At 39.2% G+C, this 20,574-nt stretch overlaps 2 protein-coding genes across 4 annotated transcripts in view; one reads left to right on the top strand and one right to left on the bottom strand.

The window, feature by feature from the left end:
- glt1d1 (glycosyltransferase 1 domain containing 1) overlaps positions 1 to 1,427 on the bottom strand; it is a 16,889-nt gene extending 15,462 nt beyond the window's left edge. The window contains exons 1-3 of one of the 3 annotated variants that reach the window (XM_046034219.1): positions 954 to 1,427; positions 452 to 603; positions 200 to 305 (exon numbers count right to left, since the gene is read on the bottom strand). In XM_046034219.1, the coding sequence (XP_045890175.1) occupies positions 200 to 305; positions 452 to 603; positions 954 to 1,021 (326 nt within the window). In that variant the 5' untranslated portion in view covers positions 1,022 to 1,427. The remainder of the gene's footprint in view (positions 1 to 199; positions 306 to 451; positions 604 to 953) is intronic. The other 2 variants (XM_046034220.1, XM_046034218.1) reach the window with 2 other exon arrangements.
- Positions 1,388 to 20,574, top strand: part of slc15a4 (solute carrier family 15 member 4) — a 25,524-nt gene continuing 6,337 nt past the window's right edge. Inside the window, exons 1-8 of the mRNA XM_046034217.1 lie at positions 1,388 to 1,738; positions 1,962 to 2,591; positions 4,838 to 5,130; positions 5,996 to 6,137; positions 6,389 to 6,469; positions 10,209 to 10,389; positions 13,901 to 14,059; positions 18,170 to 18,328. Of these exons, the coding sequence (XP_045890173.1) occupies positions 2,013 to 2,591; positions 4,838 to 5,130; positions 5,996 to 6,137; positions 6,389 to 6,469; positions 10,209 to 10,389; positions 13,901 to 14,059; positions 18,170 to 18,328 (1,594 nt within the window). The 5' untranslated portion in view covers positions 1,388 to 1,738; positions 1,962 to 2,012. The remainder of the gene's footprint in view (positions 1,739 to 1,961; positions 2,592 to 4,837; positions 5,131 to 5,995; positions 6,138 to 6,388; positions 6,470 to 10,208; positions 10,390 to 13,900; positions 14,060 to 18,169; positions 18,329 to 20,574) is intronic.

Below are 20,574 nucleotides of genomic sequence, written 5' to 3'. Positions count from 1 at the left end.
GCATATTTATTATTACGCGGATTGTGACTGCTGTTCTCAACAGACAATGACAGTTGTCAAGTATAGAGCCCATATTATTTTACAAACTTCTCCAAAAACATTTCTTAAAAAGGCATGCTTTCTGTGTGATGTGTTGAATCAAGGAGTGAAATTAATGTACTCAATTGAAGCTATTTTTAGTAATTCGCAGCAACATCACCTGGCTTTCAGCAGCACCTGCTCCATAACCGCACGCTTCTGCTCGACTTTCACATCTTCATTTATGTCTGTACCGCCAAAGATAACGCCAAAGGGTACTTGGATATCTGGTGTAAAGGTTAGACATAAAACAGAAAGGTCCTGAACATTGACGGGTGGCAGTATACTTGTATGTCTACTATTATCTTGACAAATCAAATTACTTAAGGTAGAGATGAGTAAATAGATCATATAACACAGCAAGGATGTTTACCTAAGAGAAGTCTGCCTGCTTTGTACAGATGAATGGCCAGTGCACCCTCAAATGGAGGATTTCGAGATACTAAGTTTGCCACCTCAGCTGGAGACTGAAATTCTGCTGCATCTCTGAGCTCACAAGTGTGTCCTGCTGATTCAATGTGGGACCTAAAGTAAAAGACTCAGGTTGAGTAATATATAGAATATGGCTGGTAGGAAGGCAGGATGGTTAAGCAAACTTACAAACATTAAAACTAACTTTTATCTTAAAGGATTTTGCAGTTTTGTTTTGCTGTTATCTACACAGCTTCCTGCCTAGAGCTCCATCTTCCTGAATCAAGTCATATCTTATTTAACTTACTATAGCCACTGTACAGCAGGCAGTTTCACAACTACAGCTTTCTTTTGAGATAACACTGGTTAAACACAGATAACTACACTGTTACTGCCGAATGCAGCCTCACCTGGTAAATATTAACAACCTAACGTTAGCTACACTTAGCAATGATGTAAATTACCTTATCCTCTCAGCTGTAGTGCAGTTCCCTGTTTTGGGGCTGAGACAAGCAAGAAAGAGTATTTTCATATCTTCTCTAAAGGCTGGTCTGACGAACTAACATGTAACTAAACATTAGTTAAAACCAGATGGAATAAATGCAGCAAGCCGAGCCGTGTGTGCTTTTTTTTAGTATGCTCGCTAAACTCCTATCACATTTCCTGAAGGCATACCTGCCAGTTACACGTAGAGCAAAAAGCTACACGCGAGCACCACAAGTCTAGCCCATCAAACATGTTTACAAGTCCGTCGCCTATATGTTCCCCTGGAAACACATGACGGTAGCGCGTACTGTTACAGGCACTCTCCAGGCCCATTTCAGTGTTTTGTCTCGAGACCACCATTTATGTCCCACACAAACACCAACTCAGAGCACACACGCCACCTCTTCTGACAAGTTTGTCGATGCCAGAATCCGCGACAACAAAAAAAAACACGCAGGACCACTTCCTTCTCTCGGCGGTTTAAACGCCTGCGGAAACGGAACTAACATCCAAATCACATGGATAGGCTGCAACTCGCCTTGTTTTACACGGCACGTCGGGTCCCTTGCACTTTTAGATCGGTTCCAGAAGAACGCAAGTGCGACAGTTTGTTGCCTGAGCTGTCACGCGGTAGTACTGTGACACTGTTTTTTTTTTGTTGACTTCCAGTTCTCCTTTGAGAAAGTAATGATTTAAGACGAGACAAATCAGACACTTAATGGAGATAATTAAAGAGCACTTGGACGCGTTTCAATAACTAAAGGTAATGCAAAATTCAAACTCTTACCAAACTAACGTTGCGCTAAAGCTAGCTTACTTAAGGTGTGTAACGTTAACGTTAATACCAAGTGCCTATGTTAACTTATTAATGATGAGGAAATGGGCTCTCCTTGGGCAAATCAGACAAAAATGTAGCTGTCATGTCTGTGTAAACGGTGATGACAGCATTTCATTAACCTGTTTAACCTCTGTTATTTTCTTTATAGGTCTGAACGCTTACTAATAAAGAAAAACCCAACCCCTTACGTTGGTTCAGAATGGCTAACAACAGGGATGCCAATGAGAGCACCCCTCTCTTGGACTCAGATTCTGGGACCATACCTTCACCACCATCAGTTTTCCAAGGAAGAGGACTGGCGTGTGCTGCCATCCTGCTGGCTGAATCATTAGAAAGGATGGCATTCTACGGCATCACATCCAATCTTGTGCTTTTTCTCAATAGTAGTCCCTTTTATTGGGAGGGCACTCAGGCGAGCCAGGGGCCTCTGATGTTCATGGGAGTTACCTACCTGATTTCACCATTTGGAGGCTGGCTGGCGGATGCATACCTTGGGAAATTCTGGACAATTGTTTCAAGTTTGATCCTATACTTTATTGGCATGCTATTTTTCCCTTTCATTTCAAATGAAGACACCAGGATAAACCTATGTGGAGAAGAGGTGGCATTTCCTGTGCAACCTGCTGAGTGTCTGAGCACAAACAGTACCCCTCCAAGCAATGTGACCTGCCCCATTCGCAGCCCATATTGTGGCCCAGTAGTCTACAGTGCACTTTTTTTAATTGCATTAGGTGTGGGTACTGTGAAGTCCAACATCACTCCCTTTGGGGCAGATCAGGTAGAGTATGAACAATTTTACTTTCTGATCTCAAGGTCTGTAATATATAAATGATGCTGAATAGGCTAGAAGGTCTTTGAATACATATTCTGACATAAGCCTGAATGGATTGGGTATGCAGTGTGACATCTGGGAGGTCAGACATGTGATGGGATTTCTGCTGCCCCATGACAAATTCACTTAGACATTCATGTTCATGCCATTGATCATCATGGTCACTTCAGAGTTTCCATTATAAAGCTGACATTTTGGAGCATAGCGTAGAGTTAGTGATGTTACCCTAATGTACACACGGACGCAAACAGCCAAGAACAATTCCTTGAATGATACTTTAGTGGTAATGAGAAGTGAAACGCAACACATCCGTCAGTTTGGCAAGAAAATAATGTCAGATTATCCAGAAGAGCTTCTAGAAGAAGCAGTCATAAAAATAGAAAAGTTCATAAATTGGGTCATTGTTTTTGAGTGGGTAAAATCTTTCAAAGGGGTTTAGTGGGAGAATAAGAGTTGCCCACTACACTCATTACAAGATTTTACAAGAAGTTCTGTCAATGCTCCCTTTGATCATGTTCAACCACAAACAATACAAAACATCAAGCAAAATCCATACATTGGAGGAAAACAAAAGAGAAACACAAAAATGGGTACATTTTACAGCAGCACACAGCAGAAAGAAAACAGCAACCTGTGGAATAAATGAGCTACATTTTTGCTGGTGCCAGTGACTGTCAAGCTAAAATCATTATAAACATGACAAAACATGGAATTTTTTTTTTACGAGTACTGAAGATGTAATGTGAACTGCATCTCTTCAAAACACAATTTTCTCTCTAATCCTCCTCCAGCTGAAAGTCCTAATTAAGTGGCAGTGGGAGCTGTTAATGCTTGAAATTTGCTCGGTTTGAGTAAAACTGAAGATTTCTTGTTACATTCGGCTTGAACTCTGTCTAAGAAATAATTGCACCCTCTTGCAGTGTGAAAATTGCCATAGTGAATGTTGTGAGTTTATTTTGTTTTTGTATTAATATGCAACTTGAGCATATTATTCATAAAGTTACAGTTTTACTGGGGCTGCTAATGCGGATGTGTAGGCAGCATAATGAAGGGAGGAATCTGTATTTTTGTTCTTTTATGAGTCACTGCAGATATACAATTATTGTAATATTTACTGATCATATTCTGTGTTTGATGGAGGATCAACACTGAAACAAGATAGTCAATTAAATGGTTGTCTTGTCCTGATAAAGGCTAGAGGGAACTTCTGACTGATCTTTTGTCAAACATTGAGGTACAGTAGGAGCTACAAAGTATATTATTTTGAAATGTGTTATAATGCAGTTGTTGGCAACACATGGCAATCAGGTGGTCAGTTTGAGCTTTTTAACTACACTGCACAACTCCAGAAAGATTTATGCTTAGCATCGGCTTGTGAATGCTGTGACATTATCTCCCAAGTAGTTAATTGTAGCTGTACTGCTGCATTATTTCTTCTCATATATAAAAGACATATCCACTTCATCATGCATTGATAAAATCTTTTCCTCCACAGGGATAACTTCATGTGGAATAGATCAGTGCCATTATGAGAATAATATTATTTGCCCTCATGGGCCTTTAACTGAATTTATTGCAGTTTGGTAAGCTAATGGCGTCTACAGGCTATCATAGCAAATTCTGTAAGAATGCTCAAAGCCACAGTAGGCAGATAAAGAATAAAACAAAAGTTGCTGTTTGTTTTTGGTTAGCCATCCCCTACATACCTTTAAAAACTCTTGTTGCCTTATGCTTCTATTGATTTCATGAGGCTTTAGATATCCCAGGGAACCACAGAGCTTCAAAAATACATCACTATTAATTACATTATTATCACAGTAATTTAAGCCATTTTATGAGTGAGTAATGAAATGAGATGTCACATCCCTGTCAGTTTCAGCTTGTGATCACGGTTCCTCTTTGTCAGGGCAGTTTGTCTTTTCTTTCATGTATTGTCAGGATTTTTAAGGTCAGTCTTTTTTGTAGTTACAGCTGCCATTTAAATGCGTAAGATAATTATTTTCCTCATGTGGTTTTGAAAACTTGCAAGGGCTGATGACCACACTACTTTTAATCTGACAAATCAAACTGGTATAACACACAAATGTAGCAATGTTAAGACTGTCGTTTTTTGAGACACTTTTCCCTGTATGTGTGAACAACTTTTAATGACATGACTGGCTGCTGTCATCCTGCACCATGTTTGATCTTAGGTCAAAGACAGAGGGCCAGAGGCCACTCGCAGATTCTTCAACTGGTTCTACTGGTGCATCAATTTAGGAGCCATCTTGTCTCTTGGAGGTGTGGCCTACATCCAGCAAAATGTCAGCTTTGAGCTCGGCTACATCATTCCCACTGTGTGCCTCGGGGTCTCCTTCCTGGTCTTTCTCCTGGGACGTACCGTTTTCATCACCAAGCCTGCTGATGGTAGCGCCTTCACCGACATGTTCAAGATCCTGGGCTTCGCCTGCTGCTCCCCAAAACCAAAGGAGCCTTACCTGCTCCGGTCAGAGCATTTACATTTATTAATTTAGCTGACGCTTTTATCCAAAGTGACTTACAATTGCTATAGATGTCAGAGGTCGCACGCCTCTGGAGCAATTAGGGGTTAGGCGTCCTGCTCAGGGACACATTGGTGGATGTGTCACAGTGGGGAATTGAACCCAGGTCTCTCATACCAAAGGAATGTGACTTATCCACTACGCCAAACAGATGACATAAAACTGTATTGTCAGACCACAAAAATTGGTAAATTCAGTCCCTCAATGACAAAAAACACGATCACAATAATTGCATTCGTCAATCTCAGTGGGAAGGCTCTTTCAAACAGGGTAAAAGTATTTTGAGTTTAAGTTTAGTCAGATGGTGACTCTGATCCAGGGGAATAACACAGCTAGATGTTGTTGGTAGACCTTTCTGTTAAACCCTTCTTTGATCCCCCGGTATAATTCTTTTTTTCCCCTGCTTGGTCCAAGCATTCATCTTCATTCCCTGTGGTGAAAAGTTATTCTGAAGTGATCTTACTTGACTTTGAACCAAAGTAGCACAATTGGTTCAAAAACTCGACATTGAATATTTTAAATTGGCCAATCCCGCAGCCTTTCAAGAATTCCTTATTAAGACATTTTCTCCAGAGATGGGGATTATAGGCTTTAGAATAAAGTTTTTTCCCGTATCTCTAGAAGTGCTGTTATTTAAGGGTAAGATGTTCACAAAAAGGCTGCTTAAGTCTCACACTTCCAAGAGTTTAGAATACTTCTAGTGTATCCTGTATTTATTTACGTGTTTACTTTTATGCCTTTAATCACACTGTAGTTTTAAATATTATTTTAGGTTTAAGGTTGTTTTTGATTTTTTTTATTCCTATAAAGCAATAAACCAACACTACTAGACAGTGCCAAAGTGACCTATGGAGGAACATTTCCAGAAGAGAAAGTAGAGGAAGTGAAAGCCCTGATGAAAATCCTCCCCGTTTTCTTAGCCCTTATCCCATACTGGACTGTGTACTTCCAGGTAAGTTCGACCCATTTTAAATTGAGTCATAATGTATGAGCCACGTTTCACACAACATGAAAAATGTGAAGGAATGTAATATGGGAATTTAGGCTTTCTGGATACAGATAAGCACACGCATGTGGTAATATGAGGGAAAATTATTTTCCGATTCAATATTGGAGAAGAATGGTTTTGCACTAGACATCCAGGTGATCATAAAGTGGAGAGTTACTTCGCGCTGAGACGCTAATCTCCTTATTGTGTTGCAGATGCAGACAACTTACGTCCTGCAGAGCCTCCATCTGAGGATTCCTGATAGTGCCTCGAACAGCACTGCTGACCTCCACCAGGTAACCTAAAGTCCAAGTACCTGTTTGTTGTTTAATTAAAAAAATAGCATCCTTGTGGTGACATCTGTGGCTTGACATTGTGATTTGTTTTTCCCAACCAGCAAAGGTTGGTAACGCCTTAATTAAGTCAGGCGTACCTGTGTCTTAGTCTGACTGATTGTATGTTATATTTTGGATGGCTTTGATGGCTGAAACCCCTCAGTTACTCCACGTGATACATGGCTTAAAAATCTATGGTTTAAAGGTGATGAAACTGGAATAGACAAAGGAGTGTAGTACGTATATGATATGATTTTATTCAAGACACATAGAGACAACACACTATATATATATATATATATATATACATACAGTATCTCACAAAAGTGAGTACACCCCTCACATTTTAGTAAATATTTGATTAAATCTTTTCATGTGACAACACTGAAGAAATGACACTTTGCTACAATGTAAAGTAGTTCGTGTACAGCTTGTATAACAGTGTAAATTTACTGTTTGAGGTGTGTTTGGGGTTGTTATCATGTTCAAATACTGCGCTGCGGCCCAGTCTCAGAAGGGAGGGGATCATGCTCTGCTTCAGTATGTCACAGTACATGTTGGCATTCATGGTTCCCTCAATGAACTGTAGCTCCCCAGTGCCGGTAGCACTCATGCAGCCCCAGACCAGGACACTCCCACCACCATGCTTGACTGAAGGCATGACACACTTGTCTTTGTACTCCTCACCTGGTTGCCGTCACACATGCTTGACACCATCTGAACCAAATAAGTTTATCTTGGTCTCATCAGACCACAGGACATGGTTCCAGTAATCCACGTCCTTAGTCTGCTTGTCTTCAGCAAACTGTTTGTGGATCAGTTTGATGCAGTGTGCAGCGTATGGTCTGAGCACTGACAGGCTGACCCCCCACCCCTTCAACCTATGCAGCAAGGCTAGCAGCACTCATACATCTATTTCCTAAAGACAACCTCTGGATATGATGCTGAGCACGTGCACTCAACTTCTTTGGTCTACCATGGCGAGGCCAGTCCTGTTGAACCGCTGTATGGTTCTTGGCCACTGTGTTGCAACTCAGTTTCAGGGTCTTGACAATCTTCTTATAGCCTAAGGCCATCTTTATGTAGGGGTTTCCTTGCCATGAGGGGCCATGTTGAACTTCCAGTGACCAGTATCAGTATCAATGGCTGTGTGATGTGTTATTTTGAGGGGACAGCAAATTTACAGTTATACAAAATGCATACTCACTACTTTACATTGTAGCAAAGTGTCATTTCTTCAGTGTTGTCACATGAAAAGATATAATAAAATATTTACAAAAATGTGAGAGGTGTACTCTCTTTTTCAGCAGGCACGCTTCAAGTGAATGCAAAGTGCGCTGACTTCATGGAAATATGAAGTGAAACACTTGCCTGTTAACCACACAATCTGACCAAGTGTTGTATAAATGCTATATACAGTATATATTCTTACATTTCACAATTATATGTATTTGTGACACCGACATGAAACTGACATAGTTTTGTTTACTCATTCCACTGTGTTTAACTGCGTTTGAGAACTATGTTAGAATTTTTTTCTTTTCTTCCCTTCACACACTATTTATCTTAAAATACGGAACTAAGCCTCTTCTGCTACCAGCTTTGACACTTCTCAACATCAAAAAGGAAGTGAGATTAGGTACCTCTGTGTTTTTCTCCCTCACATCACCTGACACATTTCATTGGCTAAGCCGAGCAAGTACTCTTCTCTTGAAGGAAACAAAGCACATACTAATAATAATAACTGAGAATGTGAGGCATGTGAGTGAATGTGCTGTAATTAGTTATAATTAGATTAGGTCTTGAGATTACTACTCTGTTGTAGTGACATGTATTTTACGTACAGTAAATGCTTTTTGGCTCTTTGCATTGGTAATGCTTTGAATTACATTGTGGAAGGTTTTTTTTTTTATTTATTTATTTTTTATATTTTTATTTTAGTAGCACATAGACACATAAAAAAAAAAAAAAAAAGAAAAAATATATATATATAAAAATACACTGAATTATGCAGGGGAGGTAAGAAACCCCCAAGGGCTTACAGTGAAACCTCCCCTCTGGCTTTTCAGTTGATATTATACAAAATTATTATAGAACTAAAGATAATAATAACAATATTGACAAACGATTTAACAAAACATACACAACACACATATTGAAATTTTAACCATGACATAAGTATTGACTTAATGGATGGACTGATTTTGATAGAAAGGGGAATAGTATTCCAAAGTGACGGTCCTCTGTATTTTAAGGAATTTTGGCCAAAAGTTGTATGATAATAAGGGAGATGAATATTCTTTGCTTGTCGGGTTGGATATGAATGGACATCAGAATTAGTTGAAAACGTTACAAAATACTTCTGGTAGGCTATGATTTTGAACCATACATTTATACATAAAGATGAATGTTTGATAGATATTAATGTTGAAAATGGATGAAATATTTCATGTCTTAAACAGAGGAGTTGATGGTTCATACCGATTTGATGTCATATATTCCTATAAGCCGTACAGCCGTATTTTAAGCAGAGATTGATTTTTATCTTTTATCTTCTCACTTCTTCTCTCTTCATTTTAATACGTTTTCCTGCCAGAAGAAGTAAAACTACCCAGTATTCCACAAAAAAGCAATGATTAGAAAATATCTTGAGCTCCTAACATGGGAACCATGATGTAGAGTGTGTTTGTACACACACACACACACACACACACACATATATATATATATATATATATGCCTACAGTACATATGTATGTCATCCTTTTGGTGAAGTAGAAAAAGCAGAACATCATGCCCACTACAGACCTGGGCCTGCTGGGAAACCTCAGTCATTCATGCCAGGCTTTCCTTGGCAAAGGAAAATTCTCACTTCATACTTTCTATCATTTTGAATATGATAATGCACAAACAAGGGAGGAAAACACTCTCTGAGGAGCTGCACATAGATAGCCAGCGGTTACTCCCAGAAATGGAAATTCAATTTGAGAATAAATGATGCTATCAGAAGTGTTAAACCAGAGACACATCAGGAGCTCTGATGGCACTTGGAATTTGAATTGCAAAAAAACATCTCCTGCAGTTTGCAATCTTTCATGGCTCACTCAATGAGATATTGCCTTAACTTGTAGGTACTTTGTGTGTTCACAATGGATTTCATTCAGTCTGTTTGCACGGTGTAATTATTCATTTCATATGTTACACTTTATGGTAATAGATTTAGATTTGTGCTGAAAACTTGTTTTCTTTTTTTGAAGTACTCTTTGTCTTTTGTTCTACTTACACATTTTATAGATAAGTATGTAAAACAATACTACTACTACTTATGATGATGATGATGATGATGATGATGATAATAATAATGATAATAATAATGATAATAATAATAATGATGATGATAATAAAAACAAAAACAAAATCAAGAGTATAATAATGCTAATTCTACTATGTACTTACTAATAATGTATTTGACTGTATGCTTTCTTTACCGTGAATTCACTATTTATAATTTCATTATGTTTGTTTTTGACCACCTGGGGGTGCCAAAGCAATATGAAGCCCCAAGTATACACACTGTCACACACACCTGCACACATACACTTGGTGAACTCTGTTGGAATGCACTGACATTCTCCGAAGTTTTCATGCTTTGTTGCTTTTTGCACAATTTTACCTCATCTTTCTTCTCTGGACCCCCCAGATGACGTTCCGCTTCCCGGCCGCCTGGCTCACCATGTTTGATGCACTGCTCATCCTTATGCTGATTCCCCTTAAGGACAAAGTGGTGGACCCCATCCTGAAACGCCGTGGGCTGCTGCCTTCCTCTCTGAAGAGGATTGCAGTGGGGATGTTCTTTGTTATGTGCTCGGCTGTAGCAGCGGGTGAGTGCACTAACAGACATGTCCTCTCTTTGCTGTCGCATAAGTAGGCCAGACAAACTCTAATGAAACAACAGAGTAAGCTCTTGTGGTAAATGCCACATGCAATCAGTTCTTCCAAGGCAATGAGCAATGCAGCTGTAGTGCATCATTTACATCATTTATTAAATTTAATTCTAAATATTGTTTTTGGAGATATAACATGCTGTCAATATGTCAGTTCCTCACAAAATGTGGCTGGCTATATGGGGAGTATTGTTGCTAAGGCATTTTTTGATCTGCTTTATGTATGATTTGGGTATAATTTCAACACTTGGTTGCCTTTACTGCATTGCTCTGGAGTTTGCCTTTTTTCCTCGCCCTGTAGAACAGAGGGGGAGCTGTGGCGTCTTACTTTTTGGTCCTAAGTGACTGCACCCGCATGCGTCAGTGCTGCTCAGCCCTATTCACTTCCAGCCTGTGGATTATTTTGAAAATAAAGTCTCAGCCAGGCCTGACAGCGAGTGCTGCTGCATTGATACATTCAGGCAAAATGTTTTGAGAGAGACAAGCCTGGAGGCAGGAAGAAAGCAAATCAGTAACACTCCTTAGAATCACTGCACATTATATTTTCCACAACCACTGGCCTTTCTCAGATGCACAATACATCCACCACATAGAAAATGAACATATTCTGTCATTTGTGACCTTTCAGATATTTACTGGTGTGCTTTAACCAGATTGCCAATTGACTGTTAAACATGCACTGAATCACATTTGACAACAATTGTGAGGGATAATTACATTTTTGAGTAAATATGAATTAGGAACTAGCACATGTAGAGGTTCAACATTTTAAATAAAACTAATAATATAATCTTATTAGCTTTTTCATTAGAAAATTAAAGTACCTATTAGAGGCCATGTTGATTGTTTCAGATGATTTTAACAAGTGATTTTACAGTCCAGACCACAAAGCTCCAACAAATATTTCCATAGATGCCATTTGAGCACAACAACAATATTAGAGATAAGTTGCCATTTTTTTCTATCTGTATGCCGCTTGAGCAGCTCCATGAGTGCACTTTGCAAAAAGACTACTGGAGTCTTCAAATAAATACTAAGTGTGTCATGTCATAGTCACAAACTGCTAATTGTCTTAATCCTCATCTGCATAATAAAGTTATTAATTCTTACCTCTTTATAGTCATCTGCCAGCAGAATGTGTAAAAGGCCACATGGTCCAGTACAACCAGAACAAACCAATACGTATGAAACGGCATTTAAATGTAGTTCAATATTATTCTAAAAAGGAGCATTACATTTTTCCATAAATGGTCAAAGCTCATCTTATGGCCCATTTAATCAGCTCAAATCCAAGATCACGTATTACCAATGGCTGATTTAAGCAGCTGTTTATACAGTAAGTAGTGAGTATGACCTATAGACTGTATGTATGTATCGTTTAAAGGAAATAGTCCTCATCTAAACATTTGTGTGGTGTGGTGTTTTTACCTCTCATCCCTGTGCCTTACTTAATATGGACATGGCACAGAGTTGAGAAAGTTTGTCGAGGGAGTCTTTGGATGTTCTAGTCTGAGAGTTATTCGAGCCTGACTTAGCCCATCAGAACCATCCTTTTCAATCAGTGAGATGTGGTAAAAGGTCTAATAACTAAATCCAATATGTCTAATGTGTTTGGTTTAAGGTAATATTTTCTTTGGACATGAGCATTCCTAGAAGGAAAGGTGCTCTAACATGTTCATTTCTGATGTTCAAAAGCTATTGAGGTATTTACTTTTCCATTTGGTCTCTTGAAAGAAAGTGCAGTCCTTGCATTTGAATTCAGGCAAAATAAATTCTGAATATTGCAGAAAGCAATTTTGAGTCCCGGGAGTGGAGAGAAAGGGTTTACGATGGTGCAGTGGTGTGGCCATTGGTCACAGAACAGTAGGTGAATACACAACTACTTTGCAACACGGTTCTGACCTGGATTTTAGGAGTCATATCAGACGACTGGATCAAATCTGTTCAGTAATATACTTTGTAAAATGAGTTCATGAGCTGGTAGTAATGATGTTGGATCTGCATCGTATTTTTTACAGTCATCTTCTGAGAATCATTTGCTGAACCTGTGTGCTGCTCATCCCCAGCATTGCCTTGCATCATATCAATTCAGTTACACACATTGGCTCCTGGAAACCTTACACTGTTGTTACATTTTGAACTGCATTTCCCCCAGCTGTCATTTTGTGTGTCGCAGTAGTTATCTGCATCTGTCCACTAGCTGTGTGCAGAGACTGACAGATGGATAGTTGTGAATGACCAAGTGTGCCATCTCATGCCCAAAGAATAGCCAGTCCAACACATTGCATTGTCAGCCTGCCACTCTGTGTCCACAACACTGGCCACACCACTGCTGTTCCGAGTTACAATCACTCTCATCACCATGTGATGTGAGAAATGCACAGGACTTGGTCATGATGACACTGGTGCAGTGGTATTTCAGGGTTTCATCATGCTCACTGGCATGCTTGGCACAAGTACAGCTGGACCTCCTGTGTAGTGCAAAGGGACATCTGAAGACATGTTGTCAAGCGGACAGTGGACTGCATCTGATCCCTTTTCATTTGTGTAGAACAGTCCCAGACTTCAGCCACATGCTGGCGCCAGCCCTAAAAAGCTGCGCTGACTGCTTTTGAAAAATTTTTTTGTTAGTATGTTTTATCCCATTCTCCTAACCTTATGTACTAATCTGCTTTGATTAATGGCTTTTACGTGTCCAAAAGCATCTCTTGTTTTTTTTGTTTTTATAGATATTTATATAAAAGCTGGAGCAGAGTTTCCAGGGATCACACTGGGATGTCTGATGTGTGATGTTTAGTAAAGGGGGGGAAAAACAGGGATGTGTGTTTGTAGTGTGAGACTTGCTCTGGGCAGCCCAGTGGCCACACTGTCTGAGATGGACGGCTGGTATTATAGGATAGCCGGATTACAAGGATACAACTCGTCTCAAATACAGCATTAAGTGTAGTTATGATATGAGACTGTCTCTGGGAGTTATCTGGAAATAGCCACTGGTTACATGATAATAGCTATCAAATAAATCTTATAGGAGGCGGCAACGGTTGATGACAAGTGCTTGGCTCTTTTTATTGAACCGTCTACACTGATCCATTACTAAATGCCATGGTATGGAAGCGTGCAGATGTGATCTTAATTAAGTGGTAGCCTTAAAACTAGCTAAATACTTAATGGACTGTCACTGAATCCTCTAACTCTGGCAGAGTTTGGCTGTTTGTTGGTGTCATGGACTTCAGGGTGATACATTAATAAGCATTTTTTCATCCTTACTAAAATATACAAGCCCTACATGCCCTATTTGCATTCTTTCTTTAGTTTAGTATGTAGGTTGCAGAATTATAGCTTGTGTGTGTGCGTGTGTAGTGTTGTAGGACAATGTTCTGTCCATGTCTGCTTATTTTCCCTCAGCTAACTGTGCTCATGTACATTTCTTCTTTGTCTGTCACCTCAGGTATTTTGGAGACAAAACGCTTAGATATCGTCAAATCAAATGGTACCATCGACCAGGTGCTTGGCAACGTTATCTACTACGCTGCAGATTTACCCATATGGTGGCAAGTGCCTCAATATGTGCTGATAGGAATCAGCGAAGTCTTTGCCAGCATTGCAGGTACAGTTTTTTGACATATATCTTGTGTCTCATTTAGCACTGTGGTCAGGTAAACATGATGATTCAGACTAACCGTAAGATACAGTATCCTCCAGCTTTGATTCACCTTCACACTGAACCACTCCGAAGAATAATAACCCTTTTTGAACTGTTTGTTTGGTTCACTGCCAAACTGCACCAGCTTAATGTGATTACTTATTATTGTAGTCCAGAGTAAATAGCCCGATAAGTTGATTGATAATTGATTATCCTGAATTTCTCACACCACTGCAAGACAATGTTTGGTAATGGGACATTTTATAAACAAGGTGTGGATAAAGTAACCTTTGAAATGATGATGAAAGCTGTTCCTTCGCCCCAGCCAATGACCAGCCTCATATTAGCACTCTTTCTGCTTGTTGTCCAAACAGATACCGTAAATAATAAGATGGATAAATACACAGAAATGTACCTTATATTGTACGGTGTGTCCCTGAGGGTTTAGTCACAGGCAGCACAAATTAACGTCATAACATAAACTTTTCACCCCCATGTTCAGTCACCTTGTGTGTTGACATTTACCAAAACAAACTCAAATATATATACCAGCATATGAAATAGTAATCACAATGTATGCCATGGCCTCTCCACCACACGGTCACAAAAAAGATAATACTGACAAATTGTACTGACATACACTGTATTGCAAGTTAAACACTTAATTATCCAATTAGCATGCTTCCCCAGCTGACACGGTGTTCATGGTGACATATTCCACTTGAATACACAGAAAAATATTGTATGTTTAATAATCAGTCCAGCACTTTGAGGGTGCTGTCAGTTGTATGTGTATGTAGACCAAAGAATTAGAGAATGAGTCTTAAACATCCTTGTAAGAACGCTATGCATCGACTCCCACTTTTAGAGACATTATACTGTAGACTCTAATAACTGCAGGAACAAAAAAGAAGTCCTTGGCTTACTGTAAAGCAATATCTCAAACAGTATATTACAGTGATCTGGCTCATTGATATGCAATATTTCCCACAGTGGCCTACCAGAGATATTCTTTGCATGGTGTAAAGGCTATTAAACATTTCTGCAAGTTGACAAATCTCTCACTGTAGAGCACAAACAAAATTTGATTAATCTCCACTGGGGTATTGGGGTGTCAGCCAAAGTTCCAAAGGCAGATTTCTCAAAACCTTGGCACAATAAACCAAAACTATCTGCATGACTAGATGCCACTTAGAGTGTGACTTAGGTTAATTAACTCTTTCTTTGTAATAACCCTCTTCTCTATTCATTATTTTATCACCTTAGCAGCGGTTTTAATGCCTAAGATCCTGTGTGAATGCTTTAATCTTCTATCTACTAACAGAGGATAGGAGAATTTAATTAGAAAACATTTTAAGAATATTTTTTTAAATTACAGCACTTGGACCAACTTTTCACTCTGGGAAGCTTGTGAATATGGCCCCAGGTCTGATTTGAATTCAAAGTTGAATTACCACTGCTGCTCAGACAATTCATTCCAGTAAATATCATTCGAACACACATGCTCATCAGTGTAAGGCCATCCATAATCCTTTAATGGAAATTTAGCAGTGTTTGCTCTCCCCGTTGAAATACATTCCCTGTTCCTTTCCGGAAAATGATGAAAATCACTTAATCAAAGCAGGTCACGATAGTTCACGCTGGAACTGACAGCTGCAAACTTCTTTTAGATACTTTCAAGGCATCAACTGAAAACTGCACTGAGCACCAGCTCTCATTTATTTTTTGTTCTTTTTGTGAGACCTGACCTAAACACGAAATGTCATTTCATTAAACGCTATAAGAAGTAAGGATATATTGCCCCAGTAATACAATAATGTGACAAAGTGAAAAATTGCTCTAATGTTATATCAAATTGTGGCTGCAAAATCTGACACAAAAATGGGAACAACAGCAACAGTGTTCTCTTTTATTAAAAGAGGGGAGTTTGTGTCTGTGAGAAACGCACTGAATGTGATATAGAACATTACAATGTGGCAGCTGTGGCCCATTTTCTTTCTAAACTATACTCTGCAATGCACAACTGAAATCTGCCTTGTATTGTGTTTATCTATCTGTTTTGTATATTTTTATCCATCTATAGTTTTTGTTTTTAAACGTTATGTCATTTTCTCTGCAGTCATGAGTATGGCTTCAGGCCTCAATTATCTTAGTGATTTGAATTTTTAAGGCCTCTACCCGTGATGACTACGGGTCAAGTTGTTGTAGGCTCGGCCATATAGCCCTCACTTTATTTTGATTTCAACACTGAAGATTGAGCCATTAATATTTAAGACTTTTTTACTCACCACAGTGGACGGATTATTTAGCCGATGCAGTCACTACAGGGTTTTTGTAGGAGTGAACATTCACATTCGTCATCTTTAAGTTTAAAATCCATGAATACTGAAATTTTTTTTAATAAGCTTAGGTATTATAAAGCCCTTGAAGACAACTCCATAAGGCTTCTATAAAACACTGGAATTCAGGGATCCCTGTGAAAGTGAAATTCAGACATAACAAAGCTATAGGGATACTTAAAATAAACTTACTCTCTTCCCTCCCTCCATACCATCCCACAGGGCTTACCTCAAGGAAAATTGGCTGACAGAATTGTGACATATGTCTAGTTAAGAGGAAAGTTTCCCCTTAGTCTTCTTCTGTTTGAATAAATCTGTTTAAAACCTCCAGTGCCATCAAACTTCCTCGCTGCAATCCCCAGTCTTGTAGGATGATGGGTAATTCTTTGGTCGTACACAACCCAAGTTTATCTGCTTTCAGACAATACGAATATGCAAAAACCTTTGCAAAATAATTCCCTACAGTAGTTTTAATTACAGGAAGAACTTAAACATGGTAAAGGCCAATGTTATTTTCTAAGAAAGAAAAATCACCCCTACAACAATGCCCTTTTGAAGAAAATCTATATTAATGTTAAATTCTATGCCTTTCTTTATTTGTCTTTTTTTTTTTCTCAAATAATTTTGTCTTTTGGTCAAGAAAAAGTGGGTGGTGAAAACCATGGACATCACTTTGATTGTTTCTTGAATAATTGTTGTCACAGACATACAAGAGCTGAGTTTAACACAGTGTGACAATCTTGTTCCCTTCCTGCATTATTGTATCTGAGAATCCTCACAAGACATTGCAATCCCCTGTGATAGGCATAGCTATCGACCAGTGTTTGTTGCTATCAAAAGGTTAGCTTAGAGTATAAACAAATGTATCACTGTGAACTTCTGGAAAGGTTATTCATGTTTTCCACTGAGTAATTGCCCTATGTTTGCCATGCTATTATCTCAGTCCTTTTCTCAGAATTTTTTTTTTTTGCACAACTTGCGCAGGTATCTGTAAGGAAACTGCTCATCACATTAATTTGTACAATGTCCTCCTTCAAGGAAGGTCTTAAACGGCAAACGTATTTAACTACAGCTCTGTAATCTCTCCCGACAGATGTAGCTATAGGGCCTCATTTGAAAAATCACATGTTTGAGGTGCCATGAAATTATCAATGTCAGCTTGCAGGCAGACAGATCTCTGGGCAAAAATACACATATTTGATGGGGTTTTTTCTCTCCTCATCTCTTTTTCTCTTAGGTTCCTTGCCCATTTTCTCAGTCCTTTTATTTCTTTCAAGACACAGTAATATACCGAGAGATGTGTTTTCCAGAAATAACTGTTGCCAGTAACAAGCAGCGTAGATACCCAACAATCGCGCCACAGACCAGTGCCACCATGCAAAATTAGCTGTCAGCCAGCTTCAGAGGAAATCTTTTGGTCTCACATACAATATACTGAAATGAAAACAGTCACTGTCAACAAAACCCACCCGTCTTACATAGATGCACAAAGACATATATTGTACCCAAGTATATAGTGTTACCGTGTTTATTCCACTATCACACACATGCACACAACAGTATGTTTTCAGGCATAACATATGACTAAATAGCATGGTATTACAAGGTATATTACACAAACACTGGCTGTAAATTTGCTACTGATTTAAAAACTTTTATTAAACTATTTCACTATTTTATACCCTACATAAAAATTCAACAAATATGTGTGTTTTTTTAACTCTCGTTGTTGCAGGTCTGGAGTTTGCCTATTCTGCAGCCCCCAAGTCCATGCAGAGTGCCATCATGGGGCTCTTCTTCTTCTTCTCTGGGATTGGCTCCTTCGTGGGCTCTGGCTTGTTGGCTATTGTCTCCATCAAAGCGATTGGCTGGATGTCATCCCACAAAGACTTTGGTAAGTGATACAGTAGCTTATAATATAACGTGTGCAGTCATTGTTTCAAACCCCCACCCAGAGATAGGAAATGTAACAAAGTAAAGCAACTTTAATCTATATTTTTATAATAACAATAGATTAAATGACTATTTGTAATGTGAAAGGGGTCACTTGTAGTGAAGAAACCACAGAATTATTACGGTACCTGACTGCTGTTTCTGCCTGCTCGCCTGAGCTTTATAGCTTCTTTCCTCTCGTTTTGGTTTTCCATCCTGAAACTTTACTGTTTTGGTTCAGCCTCATCGCTGTCATAGCGTCATTTTCAGCCTCTGCAGGCAGCTGTTTTCAGCAAAAAAAGCTCTAAAAACCCACTGCCTGCTCAGTACCAAACAGACAAGGTTAGCATATACCTGGTGAACATAGTGGAGCATTAAGCAGCTAAGGAGCCAGATATTTGGTGGAGACCAAACAGAGTTAAAAGGAGAGACAATATTAGATATATAATCGCCATTGTCAGAAACACAACTGCAAATAAATGATGATATTGCTCTATATCTGCTGGATGTGCAAATAAACAACTGTTAGCTAACAATTTCACCATATCAACTTAAAACATAATAATATGTCAGTGTTGTGTCTATAGTTCCTTACGCCATCTGCCAAAAAAGTATTGCAGGTTTAAAACTTTTTTATTTAATTAATCATCATTCTTTACCTCTTCTGTAATAATACTGACATTATTCAGAATAAGGAGCTTTGACCAAAATATTAATAAAGATGTGCAGTTTAAGCATATCAAGCTTTATAAAACAAGAGATTCCTGTGTGTGTGTGTGTGTGTGTGTGTGTGTGTGTGTGTGTGTGTGTGTTATTAAACCCATAGCCATTTGACATGCATGCATGCAGGCTCTAGACTCAGCCCTACATGAGATGACTCTGTCTGTGTTTAAACTTAAAGAATGATCCTACTCTCAAAATATCTTCAGCATAGAGGTGATTGATCTTTACTCATGCAGTTTTCTTGGGGCTGTCCATAATCCTCCTGAATTGAGCATTGCAGTTGTCAAGCCTGCTGTTAGGTGCCCATTGCATTAAGAGTGCACTATTGACTTTGCACATCGACTGTAGGTATGTACTCGTAGAGATAGAATTGTCAGTATCGATTCACAGTAAAGAAATTTTTTTCCCACAGACATACCATTTTCATTGCTTGTGCTGATTTAAAATCCAGTTTGTAGATTAGATGCAGAGAGGAGGGGGGGACTGCAATGCCCTGTGCAGTTCTCTTGTTTTAAGAGTTTCCCGTAATAAATATACATGTCAGACTAACTACAAAAGGTTTGTGTAAATCTGTCCGAGCGGCAGAATGAATAGCGTGGTGGTGGCAGCAGATGGATGGGCTTCCTAGCGAGAGGAGGCCCCCAACCCAGATGCACTTTTCCCTGAGCATGCGGTAAATAAGCCAACACTGTAAATTGTTTATCCACAAACACCTAATAGCTCATTAATACAGTGTGCCGACAGGTAGTGAGGTACTTTTGATGATGTTAGCACTGGGAAATGCTTGGCACGCATCATGAATCCATCCTTCGCTCAGCCTTGCTTCACTTGAGGGGCAGTTAAACTAGAGTCGGATTGCCTGTAAGACTCAAGTCATTTAAAAGGTGAGCTGCTGAAATGGAACAAAACATCCTCGTGGCCACTGATAAAAGACACATGGCACAAAGCTTAGGCATAAGTATAGTCAGGAATCATGCAGTTCATTTTTGTGGCTGTTTTTCACAGTTTGTTGGATGCTAGCTTATTCCATATCTCATGGCTCTCTAGGTGGAATGGATTCAACTTATTTCCATGGCTTCGGGCAAAATGGTGTGCAGTAAACAGCATCTTGGGTGAGCTGTGCTAAGTTGTACTGAGCCGCCCGGGCCTGAAGACAGATGAGCCACATTAATCACAGGCTGGGGGTCTGATTACATAGCCCTGCTTCTCTTAAGTAAAGCTGTCCCTGGAGCATTACATGGGGATGGCACTGCTAGTCTGGCATCACACTGGTGGATGCTCTGCTCTCCTGTCATGCTGTATAGCTCCGAATATCTTTGCTTTGTGCTAACTAATGTTGTAGCTATGTCAACATAGCTAAAGTGTCACATGAAGAGTTCATTGAGTCTGTCCTTCATTGCGGTATTACCACCTGGTTTGGATAGGGTGAAGTTCAAGTCTTAAATATTTCGCTTGGTAAGGACAGCAGCGAAGATCATGGGAATG

This window comes from Micropterus dolomieu, linkage group LG21, assembly GCF_021292245.1.
Source record: "Micropterus dolomieu isolate WLL.071019.BEF.003 ecotype Adirondacks linkage group LG21, ASM2129224v1, whole genome shotgun sequence".
NCBI classification, from domain to species: Eukaryota; Metazoa; Chordata; class Actinopteri; order Centrarchiformes; family Centrarchidae; genus Micropterus; species Micropterus dolomieu.
Note: the sequence above shows the minus strand (reverse complement) of the source record. Positions and strands in the feature narration are given on the sequence as shown.